At 45.0% G+C, this 14,904-nt stretch overlaps 1 protein-coding gene across 2 annotated transcripts in view; it reads right to left on the bottom strand.

Annotated features, from left to right (window-relative positions):
- Window positions 1–14,904, bottom strand: part of igf1ra (insulin-like growth factor 1a receptor) — a 127,620-nt gene that overhangs the window by 7,128 nt on the left and 105,588 nt on the right. Inside the window, exons 11-20 of one of the 2 annotated variants that reach the window (XM_014124119.2) lie at window positions 10,339–10,610; window positions 10,048–10,190; window positions 9,786–9,951; window positions 9,530–9,632; window positions 9,248–9,318; window positions 8,916–9,145; window positions 8,109–8,213; window positions 6,842–7,022; window positions 6,468–6,597; window positions 5,083–5,217 (exon numbers count right to left, since the gene is read on the bottom strand). In XM_014124119.2, the coding sequence (XP_013979594.1) occupies window positions 5,083–5,217; window positions 6,468–6,597; window positions 6,842–7,022; window positions 8,109–8,213; window positions 8,916–9,145; window positions 9,248–9,318; window positions 9,530–9,632; window positions 9,786–9,951; window positions 10,048–10,190; window positions 10,339–10,610 (1,536 nt within the window). The remainder of the gene's footprint in view (window positions 1–5,082; window positions 5,218–6,467; window positions 6,598–6,841; window positions 7,023–8,108; window positions 8,214–8,915; window positions 9,146–9,247; window positions 9,319–9,529; window positions 9,633–9,785; window positions 9,952–10,047; window positions 10,191–10,338; window positions 10,611–14,904) is intronic. The other variant, XM_014124120.2, reaches the window with a different exon arrangement.

The raw sequence follows: 14,904 nt of genomic DNA, 5'->3' as shown, positions 1-14,904 counted from the left end.
TTTCTGATACTCACTGAACCAAAGAACTTCCAGAACTTTCTATACAAACAACCACTGCAAACTATACATAGTATCTCAGTTTGAATGTACCATCATAATATACTGTAGAATGTGTACAACTACACTACATGTCCAAAAGTATGTGGACACCTACATCCCAACGGTGTTCGATGGAGTTGAGGTCAGGGCTCTGTGCATGACAGTCAAGTTCTTCCACACCGATCTCAACAAACCATTTCGGTATGGACCTCGCTTTGTGCATGGGGGCATTGTCATGCTAAAACAGGAAAGGGACTTCCCCAAACTGTGGCCACACAGTTGGAAGCACAAAATTGTCTAGAATGTCATTGTATACAGTAGCATTAAGATTTCCCTTCACTGGAACTAAGGGGCCTAGCCCGAACCATGAAAAACAGCCCCACACCATTATTCCTCCTCCACCAAACTTTACTGTTGGCACTATGCATTCGGGCAGGTAACATTCTCCTGGCATCCGCCAAACAAAGATTTGTCCGTCGGACTGCCAGATGGTGAAGAGTAATTCATCACTGCAGAGAAGGCATTTCCACTGCTTCAGAGACAAATGGCGGCAAACTTTACACCACTCCAGCAGACGCTTGGCATTGCAAATTATGATCTTAGGCTTGTGTGCGGCTGCTCAGCCATGTTAACCCATTTCATGAAGCTCCCGACGAACAGTTATTGTGCTGACGTTGCTTCCAGAGGCAGTTTGGAACTTGGTAGTGAGTGTTGCAACTGAGGACAGACGATTGTTATGCTCTATGTACTTCAGGACTCTGCGGTACCGTTCTGTGAGCTTGTTGCCGACTATTTCGCAGCTGAGCCATTGATGCTCCTAGATGCTTCCACTTCACAATAACAGCACTTACAGTTGACCGGGGCAGCTCTAGCAGGGCAGAAATTTGATGAACTGACTTGTTGGAAAGGTGGCATCCTATGACGATGCCACGATAAAAGTCACTGAGCTCTTCAGTAACACCATTCTACTGCCAATGTTTGTCGATGGAGATTGCATGGCTGTGTGCTCGATTTTATACACCTGTCAGCAATGGGTTTGACTGAAATAGCCGAATCCACTAATTTGAAGGCGTGTCCACATACTTTTGTATATATAGTGTAGACAGTAAATCATAAATGAACATACTGTGGAAGGCCAGCGACAGAACACAGAAAACGTCAAAACAACATAATAAAAGGAGAATCATTACAGTTGGGTGCGGTGCTCCCCCACACACCACATCTTAAATTATACACAAACAAGCTAAGAATACCTTCTAAAGCCTCAGAATACCTTCATAAACACCTCAGTCATCTCCGTCTATCTCCCAGCAGCCACCTCTCTCTGTCTGATCTCACAACAGCCTGTACAGCTGGGTATTCTAGCCTCTCTGCACTAAAGCATTCTGGGTAGTTAAGCAGACACTTAATTTCAAACTACGTTTTAACCAGCCATGGGTTGTTTTTCACCCTCTCAGTTAGTCTCTTAAAGTTGTCTTTCAGATGGCTAAACTAAACCCCGGCTCCAAGACCTCCCATGAAAATGGCTGTAATGCTTGGAGCTGAGCCCACGCTCCAGAGTAACCTGTCTGCTTGGCGTTGGCCTGCTGCAAATTCTTCCTGAGCCATCTGTCGCTGTGTGTAACACTCGTTGATGTGAATACGCTGCAGTATATCCTCTCTGCTTGTCAGCACTCAGCTCCTCATCACACACAAACACATTCCAGGACCTTTTAGCAGATTTCACTCACATCATGATATGTAAACGTTGCATCGTTCACAACATTATAAATAACCAAACCAAAGCTAGCCAGAGTAGAGCTAGAGAGAGCAACCTATGCTATGCCAGACCATTAACGTAAACAGGAATCTTCAGCTGTAGGCCATTAACATGTTCCCCAATATCACCACTCAGAATACCATATATTTTCATGCAGCTCCCTAACATTGGACCAAATGTGTAGTCATCCTTTACCATAGAACAGTAGTTCAGATATTGAAAAAATGTCTATCTGGTATAAATATTTCATTCTTCACTCATGCCCATAAAAATTCAGCTTTGAGGGAATGTAACCCTTTGAAAATCAGAATTTCCTAACTAATTAAGGATATGATACACGTGGTAAAACCTTTCAAATATGACTCATCCCTTTCTCGATTATGTTCTCCTTGTCTTCTCTGTCATTGATGTTGCCAATCATTTTTTTGATTACTTTATTGGCAAAGTGGGCAAACTTAGGCAGGAAATGCCAAACAACGAAAAGTGAGCCATCATATTCATGCATGAAAAAAAAAATCATCATTAAAGAAAAGCATTGCAACTTTGAATTTTGTAAATAGTCTGGGTGAGGTGGGAAAATTATTGTTATCGATCAATGATGACAAACCTCCTGGAAGCGACAACTTAGATAGAAAGCTACTGAGGATGGTAGCTGACTCTATAGCCACTCCTATCTGTCATATCTTTAATCTGAGCCTAGAGGAAAGTCTTTGTCCTCAGGCCTGGAGGGAAGCCAAAGTAATTCCCCTACCCAATAGTGGTAAAGCGGCCTTCACTGGTTCTAACAGCAGACCTATAAGCTTGCTGCCAGCTCTTAGCAAACTGTTGGAATTTTTTGTTGTTGACCAAATTCAATGCTCTGTAAACAAATTAACAACAGACTTTCAACATGTAGAGAAGGGCACTCAACATGTACAGCACTGACACAAATGACTGATTAGTTGAAATAAATTGATAATAAGAAGATTGTGGGAGCTGTACTGTTAGATTTCAGTGCAGCCTTTGATATGATGGACCATAACCTGTTGTTGAAAAAACGTATGAGTTATGGCTTTTCAACCTCTGCCATATCGTGGATTCAGAGCTATCTATCAAATAGAACTCAAAGGGTGTTCTTTAATGGAAGCTTCTCTAATATCAAACATGTAAAGTGTGTTGTACCGCAGGGCAGCTCTCTAGGCCCTCTACTCTTTCCTATTTTTACCAATGACCTGCCACTGGCATTAAACAAAGCATGTGTGTCCATGTATGCTGATGATTTCAACTATATACGCATCAGCAACCACAGCTAATGAAGTCACTGAAACCCTTAAAGAAGGTTTTGGAATAGGTGGCCAGTAATAAATCTCTAAAACTAAGAGCATTGTATTTGGTACAAATCATTCCCTAAGTTCTAGACCTCAGCTGAATCTGGTAATGAATACTGTGGCTGTTGAACAAGTTGAGGAGACTAAATTACTTGGCGTTAACTTGCATTGTAAACTGTCATGGTCAAAACATATAGATTCAATGGTTGTTAAGATGGGGAGGTCTGTCCGTAATAAATAGATGCTCTGCTTTTTTGACACCACACTCCAAAAAGCAAGTCCTGCAGGCTCTAGTTTTGTCTTATCTTGATTATTGTCCATTCATTTGGTTGAGTGCTGCAAGGAAAGATCTATTTAAGCTGCACCTGGCCCAGAACAGAGCAGCACGTCTTGCTCTTCATGGTAATCAGAGGGCCGATATAAATACTATGCATGCCAGTCTCTCTTGGTAAAGAGTTGAGGATAGACTGACTGCATCACTTATTTTTGTAAGAAACAATGTGTTGAAACTCCACAATTGTTTGCATAGTCAACTTACACACAGCTCCGACACACACACACACTTACCCCACCAGACATGCCACCAGGGGTCTTTTCACAGTCCCCAAATCCAGAACAAATTCATGAAAGCGTACAGTATTATATAGAGCCATTACTGCATGGAACTTCATTCCATCTCATGGAAGTGAACAGCAAATCTGGTTTAAAAAAACAGATAAAGCAACACCTCACGGCACAGCGCCTCTCCCCTATTTGACCTAGATAGTTTGTGTGTGTGTATTGATATGTAGGCTACGTGTGCCTTTTCTATTTATTTTTTTAAAATGTATTGATGTAGTTCTGTCCTTGAGCTGTTCTTGTCTATTAATGTTCTGTATTATGTCATGTTTCATGTTTTGTGTGAACCTCAGGAAGAGTAACTGCTGCTTTTGCAACAGCTAATGGGGATCCTAATAAAATACCAAATACCCCTCTCTCCCCAGACTCTGATTACAGCAGTGTTCACCTCTGCAACCCTGCTGGATCTACAGGCCTCTATAATGTAACTCTTCACTAACTCACTACAGTAGAAGTGACCAGCAGCTTTTCCCATATAAACCATCCCCCTAACCCTCACCCTCCCTCCCCTGCGTAACACAACCCACATGCTCCTGCAATCAGGACACCACTGCGAGGCTGCCATAGAAACCTGAGGTTTGTGTCTGCATAACACTCGCCCCTCTCTCACCTCTCTGTAAGGTGAGGTCAGCCATGGAGAGTGGAGGAAAAAAGGGAATGCCTTCACATTGAGATCAGAGGCAGAGAGGAGAAATGCATGTACACAGAAGAGCCACCTGACAGCTAAGGAGGCTGTTCTCTCCCACTTTCCAGACAGATATTTCTTAATGAGACTAGAAATTCAGGCTCTGTCTGTATGTCTCTCTCGCTCTCTCGCTCTCTCTATTACAGGATAGGGCTGATGAGCAGACACTGATCCGTTGCCTCGTACCCTCACTAATGGGGAATGAGGGAAATATTTCACACACGGGCCGTGGCATCCCTTCTATGGGCCTCGGCTTACTGCTGAGGCGGGAGCTCCTGTCCCGCCAGCTGAGCATGGGGGCCATGATGTCACTGAGCTCCATTTAAACCGTGACGTAAATGTCACCAGTCAGGCATTTGCTTAGCTCCCCACTGGCATACAGATCTCATGATATAGTATGCACATTTGGCCCCTCAATTCTAAATAGAAGCAGCAGAGGCAATATTCGCAAGAGGTAAATCTTTAGATTTAGCTAGGAAACAATGACAGTGAGCTGGTACTAAAGGACAATAATATCTGAAAATGCACCTAAAGAATAAGCATAACAGTGGAACAGGAAATAGGAAAAACATAGCATCTTGAAGGAGTGGCTAATAGTGTCATTGAGAAATGATCCTACCCCTGACCCAGCCCAAGAGCGACATTGACATTGAGAGAAAGAGCAGGGGACTCACAGCATGTCAGGACAGTTGTCAGGCTTGTCCAGGAGTCCTCCCTCCATGACGAAACGCAGCACCTGCTCGTTGGACATGCCCTGGTACGGCTGCTCAGACAAGGTGGCAATCTCCCACAACACCACCCCAAACGACCTGCAGGGGACGACCGAGAGGATACAGGCCTATTAGACAACACATGAGCTGCTGCATAACTGTGGTAGAACCATGCAGGGTAATACAGGCTAAAACATCCATACACTGCAGGGCATGTAACTAGTCTCTGGAAGCTCTTTACAATGATGGCGCTGCATAGTACAAGGTTGAGTAAGAATGCTCCCTCACAGTATAAAGCAGATGGTGCAAAGAACAGAAGAAAAGTTTATTCATAAATTCATGTTCCATATATTAATCAAAAAAGGACATAGACTGCATTATGTCTGCCATATGTAAATGCTTGTGTCATCTTGCCTTATCCATGTGTTGTTCATTAATATCATGAGACTGTATACTACCCAGAGACCACTAAGGAACTGCAACAGAAAACCAAAACCTAAGCTTGACACAAGAAAACAAAGAGTGCATCGTTGCCAATTATTATTTGTTAGCTCTCCAAGGCCACTGGCTAGGGATCTAAGACGGCTCTCAACACTCTTTAAAAAAGCCTATTACAACACTGACTTGTATCTAATTGGCTGAAACAGGAGAGTGTTGAAAGACAAAGCCACATTAAGAGACTTTTTTAGATAAAGACACCTACTGGTAAATCTCATAAGAGCCCAGAATGGGTTCCCACAATGCTCCTTTTCATCTGCCTGACTTCAAAGAGGAAGATAGGGAGTGGGATGTGGAGGTGGGTTTCTGTTGGCACTCTAACCCATAATTTGAAAACATCTGGAGGAGTTTAAGTGTGCTTGTAGGGACAGACCCGTGGGACACTTTCGATTGGGAAACAAAAACTAAGGAGCTAGTAAACAGCTATATTTCTCTAATGCAGCCCATTCCAGAGACAGAACTGGGTGGAGCCTTGATCTGCTTTTCTAAACTCACTCCATGGTCCTGAGAGCACAGAGGTACATGACTAAACAAGAACTATTTTTCACTGCCAAGACTTACTGTATCTACTAACTATAATGGCATCCAGATAACCTCCAAACTTCCTTCCCACTGGGCAGACCCTGGTTGAATCAATGTTATTTCCACGTCGTTTCAATGGAATTACGTTGAACCAACACAGAATAGACGTTGAATTGACGTCTGTTCCCAGTGGGTTAGGACATGGGCTGTGTGTGTGTGAAGTGATCTGCCGTTTTTTCCCAAGCTAGGGCATGCAATGTTCTAGAACACATACAGGCCTCCTAACTCGGTGTGTGTATGAGTCAGGGAGGACAGCGGGGAGCTCGTACCAGACATCAGAATTTGTGGTAAACACGCCATCTTTCAGCGACTCTGGGGACATCCAGCGGACCGGCAGAAGGCCCTTTCCTCCTTTCCGATAGTAATCCGTCTCGTAGATGTCTCGCGTCATGCCAAAGTCTGAGAAGAAGAGGAGAAGAGAGGTTTAAATGGCCACTAAATATCCCACTAATGTGAGAAGAGGAGGCACATGAGGCCTTATCCATCACCTCACCTCTCCGTCTGTCCATTTAGATTTACGAGCTATTCCTCCCACTCAAGCACTCAGTGATCTCTAAATACTTACTTTGGAATACAGCAGAGGGAGTTTAGCATTAAACTTACAGCGGGGATTATGAGTACTACTGTATTTTGAGGCACTCACCTCCGATCTTGACTGTGAAGTCCTCCGCCACCATGCAGTTCCTGGCAGCCAGGTCTCTGTGGACAAACTTGTTGGCGTTGAGGTATGCCATGCCGTCCGCAATCTCTCCTGCCATCTGGATCATCTTCTTCAGCGGGGGCAGAACCTGGCTGGACGTGTTCTGTGGCAGAGAGGCAGAGACCTGAGCACAAGCAGGCCATTCAGTCTCTCCCTCCAACCTCCCTCTCCCTGTCTGCAGCACTGAACCATGGCCTGGCCTGAAGTCCAGGGCACACCACACAATGGGAGAGACCAACTGTGGATATATCTCCCCCTCCATGTCTTTCCTGTGTGTGTGTGTGTGTGTGTGTGTGTGTGTGTGTGTGTGTGTGTGTGTGTGTGTGTGTGTGTGTGTGTGTGTGTGTGTGTGTGTGTGTGTGTGTGTGTGTGTGTGTGTGTGGACCAGAAGTCCCCGCAACAATAGTAAACAAACAAAAATTTGACCATTTCTAGGGGGTTTAGGGTTAAGGTTAGAGTTAGAGTTAGAATTACGTCAAGGGTTAGGGTTAGGAGCGAGGGTTGGTTTTAGGGTTAGGGTTATGAGCTAGGGTTATGTTTAGGGTTAAAGTTAGGTTTTTGGGTTAAGGTTAGGGTTAAGGTTAGCGTAAGAGTACAGGCTAGGGTTGGGGTTAGGGAAAATAAGATTTTGAATTGAACTGAATTGTGTGTCCCCACAAGATTAGATATACAAGACTGTGTGTGCGTGAGTGCGTGTGTCATATTAATGCACTGACACAATGGCCGTGTCCAAAATAAATTGTAGGCATTTTGGGAATTCGAAAATATGTTTTATAGTATGTGAAATTTTGATAAATAAGTATCCTTTAAATGCCAGGATGTCAAACTCATTTGGGCTTTTCATTTAGTATAATTCGCTGCACATTATACAGGTGGAGAGTCGTATTTTCAAATCCACAAGTGTTTGACAGCAGCTGATAATCAGCTAATAGTGACATAAGGAGAGACGCTCTACCAAAATGGACGAATAGCGGGAAACAACGCAATTGCGCATTAGATAACGCATTCTCAGTATGAGTGAGTCTATTATGCTGATATTTGTTGCTTAAATTTTTACACAACAGTATGTTCTAAATAGAATGTAGTATGATTAGTACACACAGTATGCAGTTTTGGTAAGTAGTAGGCAAGACAGATTCAGGACAAGGCCATAGACTTGAGTTCTGTGAGAGACTATGAGAGAAAGAGCAGGAGGGGGTAATGTACGTACCTCTTTCCGGAGTGATCGCAGGTGGCTCTTCAGGTCTCCACGGGTCATCAGCTCCATTATCACCAAGGTGGGCTGGCCCTGAGAGACCACGCCCAGCAGACGCACCTACAACAATTAGAACACAGAACAGATATGGCATCAGAGGAAATGAGTACAAACAATTCTCATTGATGTAGTATTTCTTATGAAGCTTTTGGGCAATAAACATTATCTCTGTGCTATTATTGGGCAAAAAACATTATTTCTAAGTGTTATTAATCGAACTGACTGAAGTGATGTGGAATGTTCTTGCTTTTGAAACTACTCTGGCTCCTCTTAAACTAAAGCTACTGAGGAACTTTGAAGAAAGCAAGAAAAAAAACTCCTCTTTGCCTCTAAATTATTCAAATTGAGCTTAATAATTAAATGTTTGACTTTTAAACATCCAGACATGCTAAAAGATTGTAACATAGTCTTTCCAAGGGGGAAATCCTTAACACTTCCGTTTAGCTGAATTAATGAGGATTTGGCTGTGATAGAGCTTAGAGGTCTCAGATCACACAGTTACAGCTGGCCTCAGGTTATACTGGAATTAAACTGCATCTCCTTGGGTAGTGTACCCTGGCTTTGACCTCTGACCTCAACAGCCAGCTCGGTGTCTCTGACCCTATGCATCAGGAGGGGTGACTTATAACTCCCAAGCTGATGGATCTCTTTCCTTTGTTTCTAACTTTTAACCTTTGAAATTGAGGCAATACCTTATAATTTAAAAGCGAATGTTTCTGAGCCAATATCCCTGATGTTAACTGGTGTTTTGGACTCTCTCACCACATGGTGACAGTTGAACTCCTTCATGACAGAGGCCTCGTTGAGGAACTCAATCCTCTCCCTCATGCTGGCTGACTCGTTGACTGTCTTGATGGCCACGCGGGTCTCAGGCTCGTCCTTAACCACGCCCTTAGCCAGGCCCTCATACACCATGCCGAAGGAACCCTGGCCCAACTCCTTGTGCATAGTGATCTTCTCCCTGGCCACCTCCCACTCGTCTGGAACATACACTGAACACAAGAGGAGAGGACAGTCAGAGACAGCCATCATCTAAGGAGACATTGACACAATCTCATCATTAAAATGACAGTAGGTCTTTAGAGGGTTCTTACTCTCGGCAGCACTGAAGTACTCAGGGTTGACAGAAGCATAGAGGACACCATTCCCCAGCCTGTCACTGTTCCTGTGGACACAAACACATCTGTGTGAGCCAGGGGAGGCAGATTTGGCAACAGATAAATGGGATTGTTCATTCAGCAGAAAAGCCTACGATCTTATGAACTGACTATGGCAGGAAAATGATCACAATAGCACTATTATATCATTAAACTGATTAATACTGCATTAGTCAAATGTTTTGTTATTTGTTCTAGTGACCACTCAGCTTCTCTTACCTCTTTTTGTTGATAAAGAAGAGTACAGTGATGAGGCTGGCGATGAGAATTATCACGATGATGGGGATGATGATGACCAGATAGAATGCGTTGTCATAGTCCCCTGCAACCAGATGAAAACAGAACAACTATTCAAATCTGACCAGTGAGAAAAGGAAGATGTTCAAATCGAAATAATTTCTGGGCATGAAAATCATCTATATAAAAAGTCATTTGAAGAGGGTAATTTATGTGGAAATGCATGTGTTCTCCATACGTTTGGGTGGGGGCACGTAGAAGGACACTGGCTCAGTCCAGGACCCGTTTCCTGCCAGGGAGGTGGCACGCACACGGGCAGAGTAGTTCCCATAGCCCAGGTTGGTCAGACGAGTTCCTTTGTGAACACGGTAGTGCTGGCGTGACACACACTCGTGTTTCTCAGGCTGGAAGAAAACACACACACAGACAGTGTCAACCTGAGGTTTGAGGCCCTGCAGAGCTCCCATAGGCCTCAGGCGTCCTGGTCCATGCAGACTCACCTCAGTGCCCTGGCGGAACTTGATCTCATACATCAGGATGAGGCCATTGGGGTTGACAGGCTCCGGCCACCTCAGCAGCACCGAGCCCTCCACCTTCTCATCCCGCTCCTGGATCACGCTGCCTGGCATGTCATCCGCTTTGTCTGATGGACAGAGACAGACACTGGATATCAGATGGCTTCCTACTCATTAGCCATGTCCAAAAAGGCATAGTGAGTCTAGAACAATAATCTATGCAGATGGCTGCTGTTGTTGAAGCCTTTTTCTAGCGACTGTGTGTAACTGCCTCACCTGCAGGTTTCGTCCTGGAGAAGACGAAGGCTCCAGCGCTGCAGCGACGGACCTCCTGGTTGCATGCATGGATGTCGATGCGGTACACAGTGAAGGGCTGCAGGTTGGGGATCTCGATAAACTCTGTCTTGCTCCGGTCCTCCATGAAGGGGAACTCCCTCTCAGGGGGCTCTCCTTCTGTCCTATTACCCTCCAGGCCTGTGGTGTTGCCACCCCGTGCCAGGGTGCTGTTAGCCACCCCAAATAGATCCCTCCGTCGCCGGTCTGGGGGTCTGAGGGACAAAGGGGGTCCAAAGAAATGTGAGAGAGACCCACTGACTGACTGCAGCACAAAAGGCACAAACGTGGCAAAGAAAGACAAAGGATAAAAGACAGAGGTTGAGGAGGAGGAGGAGGAGGAGAGCAGATGTGTGGGCTTTCAGCTTCTCTGGAAGGGAGCAGAGGCACAGTTAAAGAGGAGAAAGGGGAATACGAAGTCAGCCAGCCATACAGTAATATACTCTGGAACACCGGTTACAGACAGCACACTAGGACTGGGAATTGCCAGGGACCTCACGATATGATATTATCACGATACTTAGGTTCCGATACGATTGTATTGCAATTCTCACAATTCCCAGGATTCTATATGTATTGTGATTCGATACTGTGATTATATTGCGGTTCGATGTTCCAAACATATTGCTCACCATGTCTGTTGCAGAGGGACCAGAAAGAGCCATGAGCAAACACGTGTTTATCAGTCATGGAAATAAAAGTGCTGTAAACACATTGGCTCACCATTTATATACTGAACAAAAATATAAATGCAACATGTAAAGTGTTGCATTTATAAAAGGGTCCCATGTCCCATAAAGGGTCCCATGTTTCATGAGCTGAAATAAAAGATCCCAGACATTTTCCATACACACAAAAAGCTTATTTATCTCAAATTTTGGGCAGAATTCTTTGTATATCCCTGTTAGTGATCATTTACCCTTTGCCAAGATAATCTATCCAGCTGGCAGGTGTGGCATATCAAGAAGCTGATTAAACAGCATGATCATTACACAGGTGCACCTTGTGCTGGGGACAATAAAAGGCCACTCTAAAATGTACAGTTTTTTCACACAACACAAGGCCACAGTTGTCTCAAGTTTTGAGGGAGCATGCAATTGGCATGCTGACTGCAGGAATGTCCACCAGAGCTGTTGCCAGATAATTTAATGTTAATTTCTCTACCATAAGCCGCCTCCAATGCCACCTTAGAGAACTTGACAGTACGTCCAAGCTGCCTCACAACCGCAGACCACGTGTAACCACGGCAGCCCAGGACCTCCACATCTGACTTCTTCACCTGCGAGATCGTCTGAGACCAGCCACCTGGACGGCTGATGTAATTCTGTCTGTAATAAAGCCCTTTTGTGGGGAAAAATGTATTCTGATTGGCTGGGCCTGGCTCCCCAGTAGGTGGGCCTGGCTCCCAAGTGGGTGGGCCTATGGCCTCCAAGGTCCACCCATGGCTGTGCCCCTGCGCAGTTGTGAAATCCATAGATTAGGGCCTAATTTATTTATTTCAATTGACTGATTTCCTTATATGAACTGTAACTCAGTAAATTGTTGTTTAAATTGTTGCATGTTGCATTTATATTTTTGTTCAGTATAAAAAGAAAATGGGAAAAAAAGCTAGAGAAGGAGAAATACCTGAGTTTTGGCGCAAGTACAGACAATATTTTTTGAGAATCAATACAATAGTCACAGAATCTATTTAATATCGTCAAAAACAATAGTGCGATACTCTACTGTATCTAATTCTTCCCCCATCACTACATCACACAATATTGTACATACAGTATACTGTAGCCTACATACACCGCCCACATGACGTCATCGACACCGAGTCACACTGAGCAAAAACATCCCCTTCAACCTCACTGGACAGGGTGGGGTACTCTACAAGAATCCAGAATGGGAATAAGAAGTAGTCATAAGTACATATCATGTAGTAAAATGACAGTTTCCAGTGGGATACAACACAACTGAGAGTAGAGTACAGTATGTTGAAGTGGCCTGGTGTTATTTGTTGTTGCAGTGTGTCTGTCCAGCTGCAGTGGTCTGCTCCCTGCGGAGCTGTGTGGTGTGATGAGGTCAGAGGGATGGGAGAGAGGTGCAGAGAGAGCACACATCCACACACTGTCAGCTGCCTGCCTGTCCATACAGACCCCTACTGACTGTGTTATCCTACATGTCCTCATCCACAGGACAAATTCACTGCTCAGGGAAAAGTCATGGGAGAATAATAACCACCTGTTTGATGCATAGTGGTAGTTTTCATATGATAAAGAATGGGTAAATAAAGCAATAAACACAAAATCAAAATGGTAAATTTCACCCAAAAGAGCAAACAGGAGAGCCTGCAACAGGACTGCAGCCCTCTTTCATGGAGCGATGGAGATGGATGTAAACACAATCATGAGGATGATGAGGAGGATGATGGTGTGATGATGGAGAGCCGGCCGGCTGCAGGTGGACCCTGGCTGGAGCCACTGACAACATGTAGGCAGCGGCAGCAGCAGCTCACCAGATGCTACGAGGCGAGGCCACTGGGACTCCTCAACACACGGGGGACGCTGTGCCGGTACCGAGAGGAGCAGACCTTACCTAGAGTCACATTTTAGGAGACGCGGAATGACTGGCTCTCTCTGAGTCTCTGAAAGAATTCAACAGTCAGCCCACAGTGCAGTTAAATGGGCTAAGGAGAATACAGGACTGTCTGACAGTAGTGGGATGTGCTGTATATGTTGAACCAAATGACAGTGAATCCAGAATATATTTAGATTCATGCGGTATTTGCAGTACACTTGGAAAAGATAAAGTCAATATGTAATGTTGGTTAATCTTTACTTAGCTGAGTCTTTAAGGAGAGGTAAATTAGTGAATGACTGATGAGTTTATCTGAAATGACTGACCTCCTAAGAATTCCTTTCTAACTTCACCTAACAGTACCGGCCAGCAGGGTTTACACAAGAATCCAAGAGAATGTTGTTTCTGCTTTATTTTACATTCCAGCATCTAGACCTTTAGAAACTGTAGAAAGCCCATGCCAATGTCCTCTCAGAACTATTCCTTGCGAGTATGACAATATTATGAGCGGGTGACAAAAGACCTTGAGACTGACCGGGCACCCACGGGAAAATAGTATTTACTGTGAGTGGAAAAACACAGCTGACAGACAAATCTGTGGGAAGAAAACAGTAGCCATCGCACACCACTGTCAACATTCCATTCTGACCCTTTTAACTGCTCCAGCAAAGTCCACGGTCCAGCTCTCTCCAAAAGTATTAGTTACTATTAACAATACACACAACAGCACTAAGGACTGGCATAGCTTTAATGGACATCTTGTATAAAAGACAAGTGCTTGGAAGACAGCACAAGACGCCTGCCATTGAAGACTGGGTCACCCCCGAGATGAATGAGAGGGGTGATGGGTAGACCCCCCCGTGTGCCAGTGTGCCCAGGAGAGGGGACAGACAGCAGGAATGCCAGAGAGCTGCCAGGGACAGGCAGAGCAGAGCAAGGGCAGACCTGTCCTCAGATGAACTCCAGACAGAGGACTGAAGCTGAAGCGTGACCATCTAACCAGGTGCTGACTACAGCTGGTGTCCTCCCTCCCCAGCTCCACTCCTACTTTCTCACCTTTTCTGCTGTGCGAGGGATCCTGAGTGGGACATGACTGCACACTCTGTCTGGAGCCAGAACAGCGTGATTTAACGCTACTCTTTTACCACAGCAGCTGAACACAGCAGTCTCTCATGTCAGTGAAAAGTGAGGTCAGAGAAAGGGGACCCGAGACTTTTTTACTTCATGCTCATATACAGTATCAAAGCTAGTGGTGTCTGAAGGATACACAGAGAGATAACCAGAGGCTAAGGGCAGTGCCAACAACAGGACAAAACACACAGAAACCTTTACTGTACTTCCTTCTACATGAGGTCATGTTTGCAACAGCCCAATCAGCTGATGTCCAGTCAGTGAATCTAATCGGTCATCACCCATCCCTGTCCCCTGACTATTCTCCTCTACTACTCGAGCCAGTCAGTCTATCCCACTGAATGGTGTTCACTGGTCTGGCCAGCTCTAAGGGGATCTTCCCTTCCCTTCTCTCCTCTCATTTATTTGAATTCCAGATGGCTTCGCTGTACATTTCCTGGCAGCCGGTCACTCCGAACTGCGCCGCGGACAAAGAGAGCGTGTGAGTGGAGGAGGAGGGAGAGCAGCGAGGAGGGCGACAGAATGGAAAACATTTCCTCTTCCCTCTGTTTCTGTTTCCCCCTCCCTTCGCTCCCTCGCCCCTTCTCTGTAAATCTTGAACTTTTCAAAAAACTCACACTAATTCAGAGGCACTTCCCTCGAGTGTTTTGAGATAATGCTGTGTCTGTTGTGGTGGAGGGCCTGTGCATACACAATAATAGCCTTTAGCGGGAGGCAGGCAGGCAGGCCAGAGACCTGGTACTCCTCGGTTTCCTAGACAGCTATACTATAACAAATCAACACAGTCAAATGCAGGGAAGAGAGAGAATGAAA

Source organism: Salmo salar, chromosome ssa10 (assembly GCF_905237065.1).
Source record: "Salmo salar chromosome ssa10, Ssal_v3.1, whole genome shotgun sequence".
Classification (NCBI taxonomy): Eukaryota; Metazoa; Chordata; class Actinopteri; order Salmoniformes; family Salmonidae; genus Salmo; species Salmo salar.
The sequence above is the reverse complement of the archived record's forward strand: the minus strand, read 5'-3'. Positions and strand labels throughout refer to the sequence as shown.